This window comes from Saccopteryx leptura, chromosome 13 (genome assembly GCF_036850995.1).
Source record: "Saccopteryx leptura isolate mSacLep1 chromosome 13, mSacLep1_pri_phased_curated, whole genome shotgun sequence".
In the NCBI taxonomy this organism is placed as follows: Eukaryota; Metazoa; Chordata; class Mammalia; order Chiroptera; family Emballonuridae; genus Saccopteryx; species Saccopteryx leptura.
This window is the reverse complement of record NC_089515.1, coordinates 53,551,840-53,569,151: the sequence shown is the minus strand read 5'-3', so window position 1 is coordinate 53,569,151 and position 17,312 is coordinate 53,551,840. Positions and strand designations below refer to the sequence as shown.

Genomic DNA, 17,312 nt, shown 5'->3' with positions numbered 1-17,312 from the left:
TTCACATACCTAGTAACAGACCATCCACATATACAAAGCAAAAATGGATAGAATGGAAGGGAGAAGTATACAGTCCCGTTAATAATGGAGACTTCAAGAGCTGGCGCTTAGCGGTGGGTCAGACAGCTAGAGAGAAGGTACGTAAGGAAACGGAAGACTTGAACAACCCAGCTGATCAGCTAGCTCTAACAGACGTCCAGGATACTGGACCCAGTGACAGTGGAATAGTTCTTATTTTCAAGTGTACGTCGTCACAGGGTATGTACCATGTTAAGTCACAAATGAAATCTCCACAGATTTAAAAGCTTTCCTGAAAAGTATCTTTCTCTGAGCACACTGGGGTGACGTTAAAAATCACTAACAGCGAGAAAAATAGAAAATTCGAAAATATGTAGACATTAAACAACACGCTCTTACCAGCGGGTCAATGGGAAAGTACATAGTGATGAATAAAAGTCAAAGTGCACAGCATACAAAAACTGACGGGACACAGCCAAAGCAGTGCTCAGAGGGAAATGTGTAGCTGTAGATTCTCACATTGAAAAAAAGATTTTAAATCAACCATCTCACTGTATGACTCAAGGGACTAGAAGATCAAAACGAACTTCCTAGTAGAAGGAAGGAAATAATAAAGATCACCACAGAGATGGGTAACATAAAGAACGAAAAAACAATAGCAAAGTCCCAACAATTTTTTTTTTCTTGGCAGATGTCAAGAAGTCCATCCTAAAATTTTCACAATCTCAAGGGCCCCCAAGTAGCCAAGATAAATCTTGAAAAATGACAAAATTGGAGGACTCCCACTTTCCGACTTCAAAACTTAGTACAGAGCTGTAGTAGCTAAAACAGCATGATACTGGCATCAAGACAAATGTAGAGACCAAGGGGATAGAACAGACACAGCCCAGAAATGAACCCTGACATTTATGGTCAAATGATTTTTAACAGGGGTGCCAACCAAGATCATTCACCGGGCAAGTGACAGTCTTTTCAATGAATGCGCCGGAAAAAACTGAATATCTCCCATGCAAAAGAATGAAGTTGGACCCTTGCCAAACACCCGATATAAAGTGAACTCAAAATAGATCAAAGACCCGAACCTCAGAGCTAACACTGTAAAACTCTTAGAAGAAAAATAGGGGACTATCTCCATGACATTGGATTTGGCAGTGATTTCTTGGATATGACACCAAAGGCACAGACAGCAAAAGCAGACACGGACACATTGAACTGAAATGTAAAAATAACTTTTGCGCATAAAAGGCCACAACCGGCAGGGTAAGGGGAGAAAACTGCTTGCAAATTACATATTTGATATTATCCAGAATATAGAGAGAACTCCTAAAACCCAACAGCAACGCAGAAACCTGATTTTAAAATGGACTTTGAATAGCCATTTCCCCAAAGAAGATATATATACACACGGCCAACAAGCCCTGGAAAAGATATCTCACGTTACTGATCACCAGAGAAATGCAAGTCAAAACCACAAGGAGATACTAGTTAACACTCATTAAGATAATAGTAGTTAAAAAAAGAAACTGAAAGCAAAGGGTGGGACGAAGTTGGGCAAGTGTTATTATAAACTGCTACAAAGTTCCGGGTGAGCAGAAGTGCCTGAGGTACTCAGGGAGGGACAGACCTTTCCTCAAGGAGGCAGTGTTTGGGAGGGGGTTCCTGGTAGGTGGTGGGGAGGGCGGGGGTTGGGGGAGAGGTGCCCCCCCCCCCCCCCCCGCCCTCCGACAGCCTGGTAGGTCAGGGCATGGGGAGTGGGCTTCCTTGAACGAGCATTGGGCCCCGGCTGCAGGGGTTTACGCAGGGGAGTGGAATGCACTAATTTGTGTTTTAAAAACATCCCTCTGTCTGGCTCTTATCCAGGGAAGTGGAGTCTTGCTCCAGGCTCTGTGTCCCCTCCAGACTGCTCACCTGCCCAGGTGCATGCAGCCTCAGAAGACCCTGCAGGGGCTCCCGCCCAGCAGCGAGCGTGGAGAGGGGGTGCTGTGGCTGCAGGTGTCGACGACCTCCCAGACATCCCGCCCTGTCTTTTCACGCTCGGGACGTGGTGTTTTCCTTTGGTGGGGGGTGGGGGTGGTGGTGACACAGGAGGAGCAGGACAGTTTTAAAGCAGAAATTGACACTAGCAACCCCGGGTCTGGGCAGCCAAATTGGAAAATGGGGCCACTTGACAGAGCTTTGGTTGTTTTTAGCTTCCTTAACAACCACCGGGTAGGGTGAAACCCTGAGACGTTCCAGGCCAGTTCTGTTTGGAGGGAAAATGACATCAATTTTACTCAATTACCATGTGAAACAGACAAGCAGCCTCTCTGGTGACCGGAGGAAAATAGCAGTGTGAGAGCACACGGCAGTTCTCCCACCAGCAGCCTCCCTGGGCAGCCGCTGGGGGGCCGTTCGACACAGACGGTGGGGCCCACCCCCCGGGTCTCTGATCTGGCGGGTCTGCTGTGGGCTCCCTCCCGAGTGTGCCTGGGCGATACAGGGGCTGCTGTCCCAGGGACCCCTCTCGGAGGCACTGTGGTAGAGAACACACCCCCATCTGTGTGGGGGGTCTGAGCGGGTGCCCATTGTGAACCCAGAGCGTCCCTTCAGTCCTCGTCAGCCCCGGGGGGGGGTGTCCTGAGTCATGCAGGGAGGTGGGGGTGCTCTTGTGAAAACCCGTCGGGCCTGTGCGTGGCTCCTCCCCAGGGGCCCTGGTCAGTCACCTGGTCCTCCTCGGCTCCCTGTCCGCCCCTCCCTGACTGCATCCTCATGTCGCTGGGGCCGGAGACCCACACACAGCGTGGTGCTCCTGGCAGTGGGTCTGTCCAGCCCGGCCCCCGGGCTGCCAAGGAACCGTGACAGATGCAGCCAGCGCTGGACGCCGGAGACAGAATTTCCAGACGATGGCCCGCGCTGTTCCTGCCCAACCAGGTGTCTCCCCTAAATATCAGATGGCTGCCGCCTCCAAGACTGCTCCTGAGCGTGAATTTCCATGGGAAAAAAAAACAGTTGGGGAGACAGTTCCATGTCTTCACAGCTTATGTGTGTGGTGGCTGTTGTCCGATTTCTGTCTGGCTGACCTGCCTGGACGCTGGGCTGCTGGGGAGGTCCTGTGCATCAGCCCTGTGCTCTGCTGAGCCTTGAGGGACCGTGGGACAGCTCACATCAGGTGACACGACATTCGAGCCGTGGGACCCGGGATGCGAGTGCCCTGTCACACACGCTAAGGGGAAATGCCTTCCTACTTGCTTTGGATGCTGCGGTTTAAAACATGAAGCTTCCCCCCCCCCCCCCCCCGCCGGTAATTAAAAATTTTTATTTTGGTAAAAGACTCTTCAAATTGACCAGGTTGGTCATTTTTAAGTGTGCGGTTCCATATTGAGTCTAGTCTCACGGCCGTGCCACCCATCTTTAGAACTTTGTCATCTTACGAAAAACATTCTACCTATTAAATGGCAACTTGCCGGCTCTCCTTCCTCCCAGCCCCTGGGGCGTGGGGATAGTTCTCCTCCATTGCACATTTTGTGCATGTGTGCATGTGTGCATTTGCACCAGGGATGCTGCTGAGACTTTCAGGGGTGTGTGTGAAGCACGCAGAACCATGACCAGCCCCGTGTGCAGAAAATGGGTTCCCGTGGTTCGCTCTCCCGGGAACATGCATCACACTCTGCAGGTTCTCGGTGCTGCTTTCCTGGGGGGCCCCAGCACACCCCCGAGAACCGCTTCCCCATGTTCTTCCTGTGAACCCGCAGCCTTCTTCAATGTCTTTGGCGATGTTGACATTATTCTAGGTAGCGTGTAGAAGGCACCGAAGTCCCATGCACCTCAAAATGTTTCTCCCTCCTTCGTGGCAAGTTTTCCTTCTTACTGATCTTCATGTTTTGAATTGAGGTTTTCCACTCTGGGGCCAAGAAGTTTGAATTACAGCCATTGGGTGGTTCTGAAAATATCAAAACAAGGGAAAAGTTCTATATATTTATTATTATTATTATTATTTCCCTTCTTCACCTGGGTTTGGGGATAGGTAATTAAAACATGACTTCGGAATTGGCTTGGTATAAAATAATGACTGCTATTTTGTTACTAAGGAAAGGAAATGGGTGGCAGGTGGGGAGAGGAAGGGACACAGAATAACTCAATGTGTCCTGTTTTTCCTTGTGGGAAAGAGTATTAAATTGCACAAAGTTTTTATTTATTTTTATTTTATTTTATTTTAGCTTTAATGATAGTTTCAGAGTAAAACCCAGGCGATGACACAGCTGACTCCTTTGTCACGCGCTTGTGTGCCTGGCTGCCGACGTTGGTGTGCCAGGCGCTGCGTCCAGCTGCGCTTGGCTGGAGCGAACCATGGCTACGCTGTGGGCTGTGGTCACTATTTTATGTCGTCGCGATGTACTGATGAGCCCAGCACCAGCTGGAGGAAGTTTCGGTGCCCTTTCTGGAACATTCTCCCTTGAGATTATGTCTACCAGAAAAGAAAAAAAAAATCAAGTAGAATATTTCAAACCAAGTGGGATACATCAGCGGAAAGCAAAGAGTGTATGATATCATGTCTGTGTGGAATCTAAAAAAAAACCAAACTCACAGATACAGAGAACAGATTGGCAGTTCCCAGAGGGTGGGGTGGCAGCTGGGCAAAGATGGGTAAGGATAGGCAAAAGGTACAAGCTCCCAGTTGTATGATAAATGAGTCCTGGGGATGTCACCTACAGCAGGGTGACCATAGTTAAGAGTTAATATTGTAACATGTATTTGAAAGTGTTGCTTCCAGAGTTGATCTTTTTTTTCCTCAAGTGAGAAACAGAGAGGCAGAGAGACAGACTCCCACATGTGCCCTGACCAGGATCCACCCAGCAAGCCCACCAGGGGGCGATGCTCTGCCTATCTGGGGCCATTGCTCCATTGCTTGACAATTGAGCTGTTTTAGTGCCTGAAGTGAGGCCATGGGGCCATACTCAGCACCCAGGGCCAACTTCCTCCAACTGAGCCATAGCTGTGGGAGAGATAAGAGAAGAGAGGGAGGGAGAGAGAGAAGGGGGGGATGGAGAAGAAGGTGGGCACTTCTCCTGTGTGCCCTGACTGGGAATCAAACCTGCAACATCCACACACCAGGTCGACGCTCTACCACTGAGCCAACCAGCCAGGGCCAAAGTAGCTCTTAAGAGGTCTCATCAAAAGGAAGAAATGTTATAACTGTGAGGTGATGAGTAATAGCTAAAATTACTGTGGTAAACATTGCACAACCTATCCATATGTCAAATCATCATGGTGTACACTTACAACGAATAGTGTTAAGTGCCAATTGTATCTTGTAAAACTGGGGGGAAATAGGACAATACTGAAACAAGCAAATGTATTTTCTAAAAATGCATGTATTTACAAGGTACTCAGTCCTGTTTGTGCGATACCTTACATCACCAGCTTCATTACCTTCCCCGTGGTCCCCTCTGTTCCTGCCACCCATGCTCCCAACCTCCGCTTTTTCTATATTATGGGAAAGGAACTCAGGAGGGTCATGATAATAACCTGGTGACCCTCAAATCCAATAGACTCTCTTTCTAACCATGTCAGTTATTTGAAGTTGCCTTTCTCTTCTCTTTGAAACACTTTCCTTTGCCTTCCTGATAGCAAAGTCCTTACAAGAATAAAGTTCCACCAACAAGAAGTGCACAGCTAAGATGGGCATGTCTTCTTCTGTTGGCTATGCCTTTAGCTTAGCAACAGGCTTTGCTTAGAATGAGGACTTGGTGGGGAATAAAGAAGGAACATGGTCTTTTTGGCTGAACAAGCCCAGATTCCCTTGGGGTGCCCATTGACTGGCTGTGGGTCTTGAGCAGGTGGCTTTATCACGATGGGTCAAGGTAGTGGACATACCAACCTGGATGGGTTGTGTTGAGGGTTAGAGACGATACAAGCTGGCCCATGGCAGGTGGACACAGGCATTGACCTCCCCCCCACCCACCTTTTTATAAAGGCCCCCTTCCACTTCCTGTTTGCAAGCCCAGGATTGTCTAACATCAATTTCTTTCTCTCTTTTTTTCCCCCAAATAACCTGTTCAATACATTATTTTTAACCAATTGATTTCCAACTTAGCTTTGTGTACGTATGTATGCATACGTATGTATGTGTGATTCCAGCATTTTCTATCATATACACATTTCTTTAGGGGAATTCATAGTTATGGCAGTATTTTGGTCTCAAAAGGCCTTTTTAATAAAATTGGGATTATATTTTTCCCATACATATTTTTTTTGTTGTTCCAGCAAGAGTTTATCTCATATGAACACTGAAATTTAAATTTCGTATCATTAACCTTTCTTTAGACTTTTTTTTTTTTGTACTGGAAGAACACAGCTCCTCTTTAATTATTAATCTTCAATCAATATAATTTTTAATGAGTAGAATTTATATTGTACGATTTATTTACCAATACATGAATTTTTATTTTATTCCATTATATTTTATGTTTTAGATTTATAGGGACGTTGAACAGATAGAGTTCTCATACTGTTTCACTTATTATGAACATCTTAATTAGCATGTTTATTATAACTAATGGGTCAATGTTGATACATTACTAATTAACATCCATAGATTTTTTAAAAATTTTATTTATTCATTTTAGAGAAGAGAGATAGAGACATAGAGAAGAGAGAGAGAAGGGGGGGGAGAAGCAGGAAGCATCAACTCCCATATGTGCCTTGACCTGGCAAATCCAGGGTTTTGAACTGGCGACCTCAGCGTTCCAGGTCGATGCTTGATCCACTGTGCCACCACAGGTCAGGCACGTCCATAGATTTTTTTCAGATTCCCTTAGCGTACCTAATATCTCTTTTCTGTTCCAGAGTCCCATTCAGCATACCATTGTATTTAAAAAAAAAATCTGGAGCCTTGGCCAGTTGGCTCAGTGCTCGAGTGTTGGCCTGGCGTGTAGATGTCCTGGGTTCAATTCCCAGCCAGAGCACACAGGAGAAGCGCCCGTCTGCTTCTCCACCCTTCCCCCTCTCCTTTCTCTCTCTCTCTTTCTCTCTCTCTGTTCTCCTCCTACAGCCATGGCTTGATTGGAGTGAGTTGGCCCTGGGCACTGAGGATGGCTCCATGGTCTCCACCTCAGGCACTAAGAAGAGCTTGGTTGCTGAACGACGGAGCAACACCCCAGATGGGCAGAGCATCGCCCCCTAGTGGGCATGCTGGGTGGATCCCAGTCGGGCACATGCGGGAGTCTGTCTCTCTGCCTCCATGCTTCTCACTTCAGAAAAATTCAATAGCTATAGATATAGATATAGATATTGATATAGATATTTATAGTTAATTTTTTATTTCTTTCTCTCCCTCTCTCTCTCTCACTCTCTCTCTCTAGGTATACAATATGTTTCAGCACCAGAGCCTTGGAATTAAAGTTAACGTTCAAGTCACCAAGCTGGTCTTGCTGCGACAGCGTCCTGTAAGTCCCCACTGGTGCACACAGAACATGTAACGGGTCTTGAAGCTTTCCCACTGCCATTGGCTACGAAGGAGGGGTCCAGGGAGTTGTCTGCTACCCACCTTTGCTGGCTTTGCAGTGCAACATTGTGCCCTGTGCCGGGGACAGAGACATCTTGTGAGAGAAGGGTGGGCCCCATTGCTATTACCAGAAGCTTAGCGTGTACACAGCCTGCGCAGAATCTCAAGGGAACCCTGAGCAGTGGGCCTGGCGTCTCCCTTTCTCCTCTGCACATCTAATACGTGTGAAGCTTGTTGATGGTGAGGTCTCTGGACCCCTGGCTACCCTTTTAGGGCCATCCCCGAGCTTCTGGATGAATCTAGATTCCCTGTAGCATCATTTTCTGGTCTTTCGATTGAGTGTACCCCCCACACGACACTGTTACCTGCAGAGTTAAGCAATGAACGTGACAGGGAAGGACCGATGCTCTGTTGGACTTACTACGTTCAGTTTGTGGGAAAGGAGAATGCTTTTTTTCCCTTTATTTTTTATTCAGTGAGAGAAGACGAGACAGAGAGATAGACTCCCAGATGTGCCCAACCAGGATCCACCCAGCAAGCCCATTAGGAGGTGATCTGGGGTGTTGCTCCGTTGTTCAGCAACCAAGCTCTTCTTAGCGCCTGAGGTGGAGGCCATGGAGCCTATCATCAGTGCCCAGGGCCAACTCATTCAAATTAAGCCATGGCTGCAGGAGGGGGAGAGAGAGAGAGAGAGAGAGAGAGAGAGAGAGAGAGAAAAGCAAGAGGCGGAGAGGTGGAGAAGCAGATGGTCGCTTTTCCGGTGGGCCCTGACTAGGAATGGAACCTGGGACATCCACACACTGGGCTGATACTCTACCACTGAGCCAACCAGTCAGGGTCAAGAGAACACTTTTTTGAATGGCATAATCTTCACCTGAACTTAAGCAGACCCCTGATGGCTTCCGTCTGGGTCTCTGCATCTGCCTCCCAGCGTGAGGTGCATCTTTGGTGAAGCGCATCCCCAAGGGTTGGCCCAGCAGGCAGCTGTCTCCACCTCCACACCGTAGTCTGAGTATGAACTCCGGCCTCCCTGGGCCTGTGCTTTCTCTCAATGCCTCCTCGCTCCTGACCCTATTTCTTTCAGACCAAGTTGTCCATCGGGCACCATGGGGAACGGTCCCTGGAGAGCTTCTGTCACTGGCAGAATGAGGAGTACGGAGGCGCACGGTACCTCGGCAACAACCAGGTTCCCGGAGGGAAGGATGACACGCCACCCGTGGACGCCGCTGTGTTTGTGACCAGGTAAAGGTGGATTCAGCCTGCTGCTGAAAACGTGAGAGAGGAGAGCTGTCTCCCATCGGGCAGGAAGGAGGGCCGCTGGCTAGGACTTCAGGCTCGGAAATCAGAGCTCGGGCCACCGGTGTGGGCCTCGGTTTCTCCATTCATACGACGGGGATAAATGACAGTACTGCCTCTGAGGTAGGAGGGTTTCATGAGCGTGGGAAGTACTTTGCACACTGCATGGCCCAAGGTGAGGACACAGTGAGCGTTACCCAGTACTCTCAGTGCTGTTACTAATAAAAATAGTGAGCTCTGGGAGTGTCGATGAAACTTCCAAGGAAATCCATTATTTATAACATAAGCTAAAATGTGGAAGCAACCCAAGTGGCACCCAGTGGACCAACGGATCAACAAAATGTGGCCACACATACAGTGGACTATTACTCAGCATGGAAAAGGAAGGGGATTCTGACACCTGGTACAACATGGACAAACCTCGAGGGTGTTCTACTGAGTGAGATAAGCCAGTCACGAAAAGACAAAATTGTACATGACTCTAGTTATCTGAGATGCCTAGAGCAGTGGTTCTCAACCCTTTTTTACACTTGGGGACCAGTGAAAATAGAATCGTTTTGGGGAGTGCTAAAGCAGAAATCATGTGAATTTGACTAAGATCGTTGGGTCTTCTCTTCGTACAGCATCAGGGTGGTTCACTCTTTCACGGGCCGGCGGTTGAAAAACACTGACCTAGAGTAGTCCTGTTCACAGACAGGAAGCAGAATTCGGTGGCCAGGAGCTGGGGACAGGCGGGAGCGGGCAGCTGTACGATTTGGACAGAATTTTGGTTTTGCAGGACGGAAATGCATCCTGAAGACGGGTCATAGCACAGCCGGGCCCTGCTGCTCCGTGGACTTAAAAAAAAACAACAACTGTGGCAAATTGCTTGTGACATGTATTTCCAATCTGAACAATTGAAAAAGTTCCAGAATGACCTTTGCTAACCAAGCACACAGCCAGGGGTCCCGACGGCGTGCGGGCAGCTCTGGGTGTGGGTGACAGGGAGGAGATGGGCATTGGGAAGGCAGGATCAGATCAAAAGAGCACGGCTTCTTCAGCTGCAGACGGTGCCAGTGCCGAGGCCTCCCAGGCACCCTGGTGCCCGCCACCCGCACAGGGGCCAGTGTTTTCTTCCCCCCGGGATGCCGGCGCCTCTCCTGGCCATCCTGATGCCTCTCACCTGCTTCTGAGGAGCTGCTGGACCCACCAGGTCAGTGCCCGTCCCATCCTCTGGGTCTTCGCGGTGTTGAGTTGAAGACCTCTCACGAGCACGGCGGAGGCGGAGGCGGAGGCGGAGACAGCGTCGGAGCGGAAGGGACGCTGGAAACCGACTTGGCTGAGAAGTGTTTAATAATTAGAGGTGGAGAGCTGTAGTTCCCTGGGTTGGGATAATAACGGGCTGATGTTTCCACACGGAAACGGGGTGTGAGGCGGCTGCCATCCCAGAGGAGCAGTTCTTTCCTTCCGGAGCGACCCAGGCGGAGGGCCACAAACGGGGGACCTGGTGTCCTCCGATCCCACGACTGACACTGGCCTATGCGAGGGTTTCTTCTCTTTTGTGTTTTTTTTCTTCCCACCTCCTTATGGGCCGTGGCTGAGCCTGGGAGTGTGTTGTCCTGGACGTCCACCAAGCCGCGATGGCCAGCCGCGAAAATGTGAGCATGACATCAGGGCCAGCGTCAGCTGCTGGGCCAGAAGCAGCGGGAGCTGGAATTTTTAGCAGCTGCGCCTGGGGCTAGGAAGGGTGTCTCTGAATGGGCCGGGGCTGGAGGCCACGGGGGTCCCCATAGAGGTGTCACCGCCTCCAACGGCTTTCCCTTTGATTCTGCATCTCCCTCGAGAAGCCTGGAAAGGGGAACTTTCCCCCAAACCCTGCACTGTGCTCTTGGGAGACACCAGCAGGAAACACACAGGGCTGGCCCAAAGCACCCCTGCTGGGGACACCTCTAGCCCGGCTGGCTGATTGTCACCCTTTCCCTCCCCACAGCTATGCAGACACAGTCTCCCTTTCAACCTTCTGATCACGGTGGGGGGTTCTTGCAGGCTTTGCTCGCGGCCAGAGCTCAGTGCGGACCTGTGGACCACCACATCATCCGTTTTAGCAGGTTTCCGAACATGAAGGGAAACGGGACCACCTCACCCGGGAGCCTGCAGGGCATGTTGGAAGAGGTCTGGAAATGTACGTCAGCTGCTCAGTAGAGGGACCAGTACTTATTAAGCCCTAGCTCTACACCGGGCACTAGGTTATGCCCAGGACTAGCTACGTAACTTGCGGGGGGGGGGGGGGGGCTCCATGCAGAATGAAAATGTGGGACACAACCCCAGTTCAAAAATTACTCAGAATTTCAAGATGGCCACAGCAGGGAATTAAGTCAGGTTGGGGGCTGGGTTCCTGAGTGGGGTACTGTGTGACTGCACAGGTCACACACACACACCCCCTATGACCGCGACCTGTCACGTGGATCCTCACAGCCTTCTTTCTGTTGGGGAGCGAGTGGAGACACCTGAATGGACTTAGAGACTGGAGACCTGCATCTGGACCCTCCGTGTTTTCATCCCCTAAATGGACTCTGCAGGGGGTCTGTTGTGACTTTGCCACGGGAGCTGGGTCACCTGGACAGGAAGCTGTCCCTGCAGGCGGATGGCATCCTTTCTGTTTCCTGAAGAAGGACCTTGAACAGGAAGGAGACAGAGATGGGAACTTTGGCCGACCCTCGCAGGCCGGGCCTCCACGTGAGCTTGGACCTCCGTGCGGGCACAGACCACACCTCCTCCTGCGGCCCCCAGAGGCACAGCAGGTGGCCTTCCCAGGCCCATCATTGTGAACAGCCATTTTCCCTTGAGGGAGGCCAAGGGTAGGAGGACACGGCCCCATCAGCCCGCAGAGCAGGCATTCCACCACGGCGCCTGCTTCTTCCTGTGACGCGGGTGACTTCTCCTGTTCTGTCGTCTGTTGGACCAGTAGCCATGCACCCTGTCTCCCTCTGTGCAGGCCAGGCAGTGGGACAAAGCCCTCCACACACCCAGCTGCTCACTCTGGGGACCCATGAAATGAAGTCTTGGGCCAGCCTGGTCTTTGTGTCACTGTGTGTGTGTGTGTGTGTGTGTGTGTGTGTGTGTGTGTGTGTGAGAGAGAGAGAGAGAGAGAGCACTTGTGTGACACATCTGAAGCTTCAAGTAGAGTATCAGCTTACGAACTGTGGGTTGGATCGATACTGGGACAGTGAACATATTTCTGTCCCTCATTTGGTGTTGCTTACTCTCTGTCTCTGCTTCTTACTTGCCTCCCTCTATCACTGGTTCATGGGCTTCTAAAGGTCATCTTTCCTGAGACCTCCCTTTTTCAGCTCCTTATGGTGTTCCCATGGGGGTTCCTTTGGCTTTGGGGTGGGTTATGAAAAGTGTGGGGTCTTGAAGGCTTTTTTAAAAATTCAGTGAGAGGAGGGGAGGCAAAAACAGACTCCCACATGCACTCAGACCGGGATCCACCCAGCATGCCCACTAGGGGGCGATGCTCTGCCCATTTGGGGCCCTTGCTCCATTGCTGAGCAACCAAGCTCTTCCTAACACCTGAGGTGGAGGCCATGGAGCCATCATCCTCAGCATCCAGGGCCTACTTGCTCCATTCAAGCCATGGCTGTGGGAGGAGAAGAGAGAGAGGGAGAGAGAGAGAAGTGAGAGGGAGAGGGGTGGAGAAGCAGACGGGTGCTTCTTCTGTGTGCCCTGACTGGGAATTGAACTTCCACATGCTAGGCTGACGCTCTACCACTGAGCAAACCGACCAGGGCCTTGAAGGCTTTAAAAAAATTTTTTTATTGATTGATTTTAGAGAGGAAGGAAGAGAAAAAGTGAAAGAGAAAGAGAAATAATTTGTTCCTCTTACTTAGGCGATTCATTGGTTGATTATTGTATGTGCCCTCACTGGGGATCGAACCTGCAACCTTGGCCTATGGGGACAATGCTCTAACCAACTGAGCTACCCGGCCAGGTCCGCTTTCTTTTTCCCTTTGTTAAAATAGTTTTAATGTTGAGTATTAAAAATACGTGTTTGTTATGGAAAAATTAGGAACTTGGAAGTAAGCAAAATCTCTGAGCTACTGGTAGGATTGACCCCAACCCTTCCTCGCTGCCTCCCTGGCCAGTTTTGGGGCCACATCTTCAAAACCATCACACCCACCCAGGCCACCTGCCCTGGCTGCCCCACCCTCTCCTCTGGGTTTGCATGATGCCCTTGGCACCTGGTGGGACTTCTTTGGCCTGAGGCATTGAGGCTGGACTGGGGAATCTCCATCAGAACATCAGGTGGAATCTTTTACACCTGCCGATCTGGAAAAACAAGGTTAGGAGAGGAACACATTGCGAATGGGCAGGTCTGAACACTTACTGGTTTCAGTAAGTGTTTGAGGGATGGAGTGTCAGAAGGGGGGGCGAGCCATGGCCCAACCAGGACCTGCCACTTTCTGTGACAGTTTTTCTCAGCGCTAGCTCGACACCCCAAAAGATGGTTGGAAAGTGAAATGATATGTGGCTTCAGAACATCCCTTTTTAAAAAAAACATTTTTTTTTCCCTTTTTTACATAGACAGTGAGTCAGAGAGAGAGATAGGGACAGACAGACAAGAACGGAGAGAGATGAGAAGCATCATTCATTAGTTTTTCATTGCGCGTTGCAACACCTTAATTGTTTATTGATTGCTTTCTCATATGTGCCTTGACCATGGGGCTACAGCAGACCGAGTGACCCCTTGTTCAAGCCAGCGACCTTGGGTCCAATCTGGTGGGCTTTTGCTCAAACCAGATGAACCCGCGCTCAAGCTGGCGACCTCGGGGTCTCGAACCTGGGTCCTCCGCATCCCAGTCCGACGCTTTATCCACTGCGCCACTGCCTGGTCAGACAATTTTTTTTTATTCATTTTTATTAGAGAAAAAGGAGAGAGAAGAGAGAGAGAGAGAGAGACAGAGGGGGGGGGGGGAGAGATAGACGGGGAGGAGCAGGAAACATCAACTCCCATATGTGCCTTGACCGGGCAAGCCCGGGGTTTTGAACCAGTGACCTCAGCATTCCAGGTTGACACTTTATCCACTGAGCCACCACAGGTCAGGCCAGAACACCCCTTTTTGAACCTGAAGCTGCGCTTGAATGGAGTGCACTCAGATAATCACGGAGGAGTGTGGTGCTTTCTATGTCTCTCTCCCCCCCCCCCGCCGTGGCCCCCCATGAGAAGGTGAGCCTAGGGCCTGGCCACTGGTGTCCTCACCTGGTCCCAGCAGGGCACTGCCCCACAGAGCGGTCTGGGTAGCTCCTGATGGTGGGAACTGGTGGCAGGAATCGTGAGAATGCTCTGGTTTTTGGAAAAGAAGGGCCCAGAGCCCGCCTTCCATTTATGAGCATCCAGAGGAGGCCAGAGCAAGCCCAGAACCTGCAGGACACAGGGCTGGACCAGGTGTCGAGCTGCTGTGCTCTCTGCTCCGTCCAAGCCCGCATGCCTGGGCGATCCTGGGGCGCTGGAAAGATGATAATGCTTAGAAATGACTTTTTCATTGTCTTCTTGTCGCCGACCTCGAAAACCAGTTGCTGCCCGAGTTGAGAGTCGCCCGGGGAAGTCACTGTCGGTGCGGGATATGGGCTAGTAATGGTTTCTGATCATGACTTGGCAACCATCTTCTCCCAAAATGTTTTCAGCTGTTGGAAGGAGTCCCTCCAGCAACTGCGCCTTACGTATGGAAGAGTTTAGCTATAAAAGGAGGGTCTCCCATGGGGTCATGGGACGTTCCTGTTGGAAATGTGGACAGGCTACTCTGGGCAAACCCAGCTGGTCGTGACCCTTCGCTGTCACCTGTGACAACTGAAGGAGTCAAGTCGCTGTGGGCCAGATGGCCAATCAGGATGAACTGACAGTGTTTTCTTCTCCCGTTGTTGGGGATCCCACACACCCCTGACCATCATTCTTTTTCTTTTCAGGACAGATTTCTGCGTACACAAAGATGAACCGTGCGACACCGTTGGTGAGTTTCGAGTTAGAATGATAATCTAAGGGGCTGATAATATAACCTACCTTTTGATGATCTCCGAATGTTCTCTGTTGCCTCTTTCCTTGCAGATGGATTCTTTGACTTTATTCTACCTATTTCCTTCTGAAAAGTTGGGTGGTTGCTTCTGGCAGAAGGCATCTAGACAAAGGGTTAATAAGGTCTGAAGTGTTTTGTTGGGGGAGGAGCCACCAGGCTACCCCCAAAGTGGCTGTCATTGGGGACACACTTGGTTCTGAGCCTCTTGGTCATCCGTGCCAGAGGGGAACACCCTGAATGACACAACTGTCACGAGACAGGAGCTTCTTGGTTTATTCTCACGCACACGAATGCTTTTCTCCAAGTGTCCTTGGTGACGCGTGGCTGTAGCTGCGAGACTGTGACTGTCACCAGCCTTGGCACCAGGCTCATTGCTCTCCAGTGACATAGTAATGATACCACCCACCCTCACTGCTGGAAGAACCCCTTTTCCTTCCTCTCCGTCCTCCTCTTCCTTCTCCTGCCCACCCCCCCGCCCCCCACCTGCCCCTTCATTCGCCGCCTCCTCTCTCCCCTCCAGATCTCATCTGCCTTGCTCTCGACGTCTCATAGGTTGCAAACTGGAGCCACTCTCTGAGCACAGGAATGAGAGCGCTTGGTTGACAGGGAGTGCCAAAGAGGGGTTCCCGTTGTATCTGCTGTGGTCCAAACCTTCATTCCCCCAAGAGCCACAGCGCCACACCACCAAGAGCAGAACTCTTAACCTGGGGTGGTTGGGATTGTAGGAAAATGGAAGGAACACAGCCCCGGACTGAAGAAATGAAGACTGTCATAGGATGCAAGTGGTTACCACCTCCGCTTCCCTGTGGCGTCCTTGTCCCGGGCACGCTCCCGGCTCCTTCCTGGCGTCCTTGTCCCGGGCACGCTCCCGGCTCCTTCCTGGCGTCCTTGTCCCGGGCACGCTCCCGGCTCCTTCCTGGTGTCCTTGTCCCGGGCACGCTCCCGGCTCCTTCCTGGCGTCCTTGTCCCGGGCACGCTCCTGGCTCCTTCCTGGCGTCCTTGTCCCGGGCACGCTCCCGGCTCCTTCCTGGTGCTGCCACGCGCAAGCTGGCGACCTTGGGTGAACCTTCCCAATCCAGGAAACGATCCCTGCAGACTGGGTGATGTGTGAGGCCCTTCAAAGTCTAGCGTGTTGACAGCTAACATTGATGTCACGTTTGAGAGTCTGCAGAGTGATATTTTTACGTGGAATACCTGTATCAGTCCTCTAGAGTCTAAACCAACCTGCGAGCTCGGTGTCACCTGCCAACCAAGGTGTGCTCGCTGTCTGGGGGCCGCCTGCGTCACGGAGTGACGAGATGTGGGCAGTGTGACACAGGCCTCGGTGGATGGACGGCTGATACCTGTCCAGGTCTGGGTGGGGCTGGTGGTGACCAGTGGGTCGTGACCTCAGTCTGCTGACAGAGCTGCCAAGGCAGGGGCTCCCCAGAGCAGCAGCGGCCCCTTCCCAGGGTCCACAGTCAGCGTGGACGGCCACCACACTTCTGCCCAGGAGGGGCCTCTGCTCCACAGTCCTGCTCGCTGGGCTTGTCCCTGCGGAGGAGTGACCCCTCACATTCCTGGGATGACTCAGCACTACCCAGAGCAGAGCTCCGGCTTTGCCTGTCTGTTGTGACCTTCAGCGCCTGACTCGGTGCTTGACTGAAAGGCTTGGTCACCACTGTTGGTTGAATGAATGAATGAGTGAATGGATGGGTTAAGATGAAAGAAACACTCCAAGGTTTGGAACAATGCACATCTGCTGACGTGGCTTTCTTTCACGGGACTTAGAGCCGGCTTTGATTTCTCTTTCTCTTGACCGTACGACTCTCATCTCGGCCGTTGGTTGTGATGATGCACTGTGTTTCGGCTGATGGAAGAGACGCCCCCTGAGCTCCATTTCTGCCCTCACCCCTTAAGAACCTCCTGGTGTCCCGTCTCACTGCGGGGGCTGTTTGGACCTTCCAGTTCCCGAAGAGCCGAAGGGTGCTGTTTGCACGGCACGTGGCTCTCCCTGAAGGGTGCCGGGACCAGGTGAGGGCATTACCGTATTTTTCGCTCCATAAGACGCACTTTTTCCCTCCAAAAGTGGAGAGGAAAATGCCCAGGCATCTCATGGAGCAAAAAAATATGGTATTTTATTAAATATTTTAACACACCATTTGGTTCAGAATATTTTTTTTCTTATTTTCCTCGTTAAAACTCTAGGTGTGTCTTATGTCCAGGTGCGTCTTATGGAGCGAAAAATAGGGTATTCTGGGTATTCTAGGGTTTGGTTCTGTGAAAATGATTAATGTTGTTTTGTGTTGTTGTCTTTGTTTTTTTTTTGTTTTTGTTTTTTAAAGCCAATTCTACGGAATTCTGCCCCCTTGAAGTTGCCTCTGCTTTTCTCTTGTTGGGTTTTGTAATATTCCAGTATTTTCTATTGTCTCCTTGGACCCCATGGTTACAGAGTCACACAGGCCTGAACAGCTGTGGCTGGGCCG

The 17,312-nt window shown here is 50.8% G+C and overlaps 1 protein-coding gene across 3 annotated transcripts in view; it reads left to right on the top strand.

Moving 5' to 3' along the window:
• ADAMTS17 (ADAM metallopeptidase with thrombospondin type 1 motif 17) overlaps window positions 1–17,312 on the top strand; it is a 209,465-nt gene that overhangs the window by 50,046 nt on the left and 142,107 nt on the right. For all 3 annotated transcript variants that reach the window (XM_066355082.1, XM_066355081.1, XM_066355080.1), the window contains exons 5-7: window positions 7,359–7,442; window positions 8,586–8,743; window positions 14,741–14,784. In XM_066355082.1, the coding sequence (XP_066211179.1) occupies window positions 7,359–7,442; window positions 8,586–8,743; window positions 14,741–14,784 (286 nt within the window). The remainder of the gene's footprint in view (window positions 1–7,358; window positions 7,443–8,585; window positions 8,744–14,740; window positions 14,785–17,312) is intronic.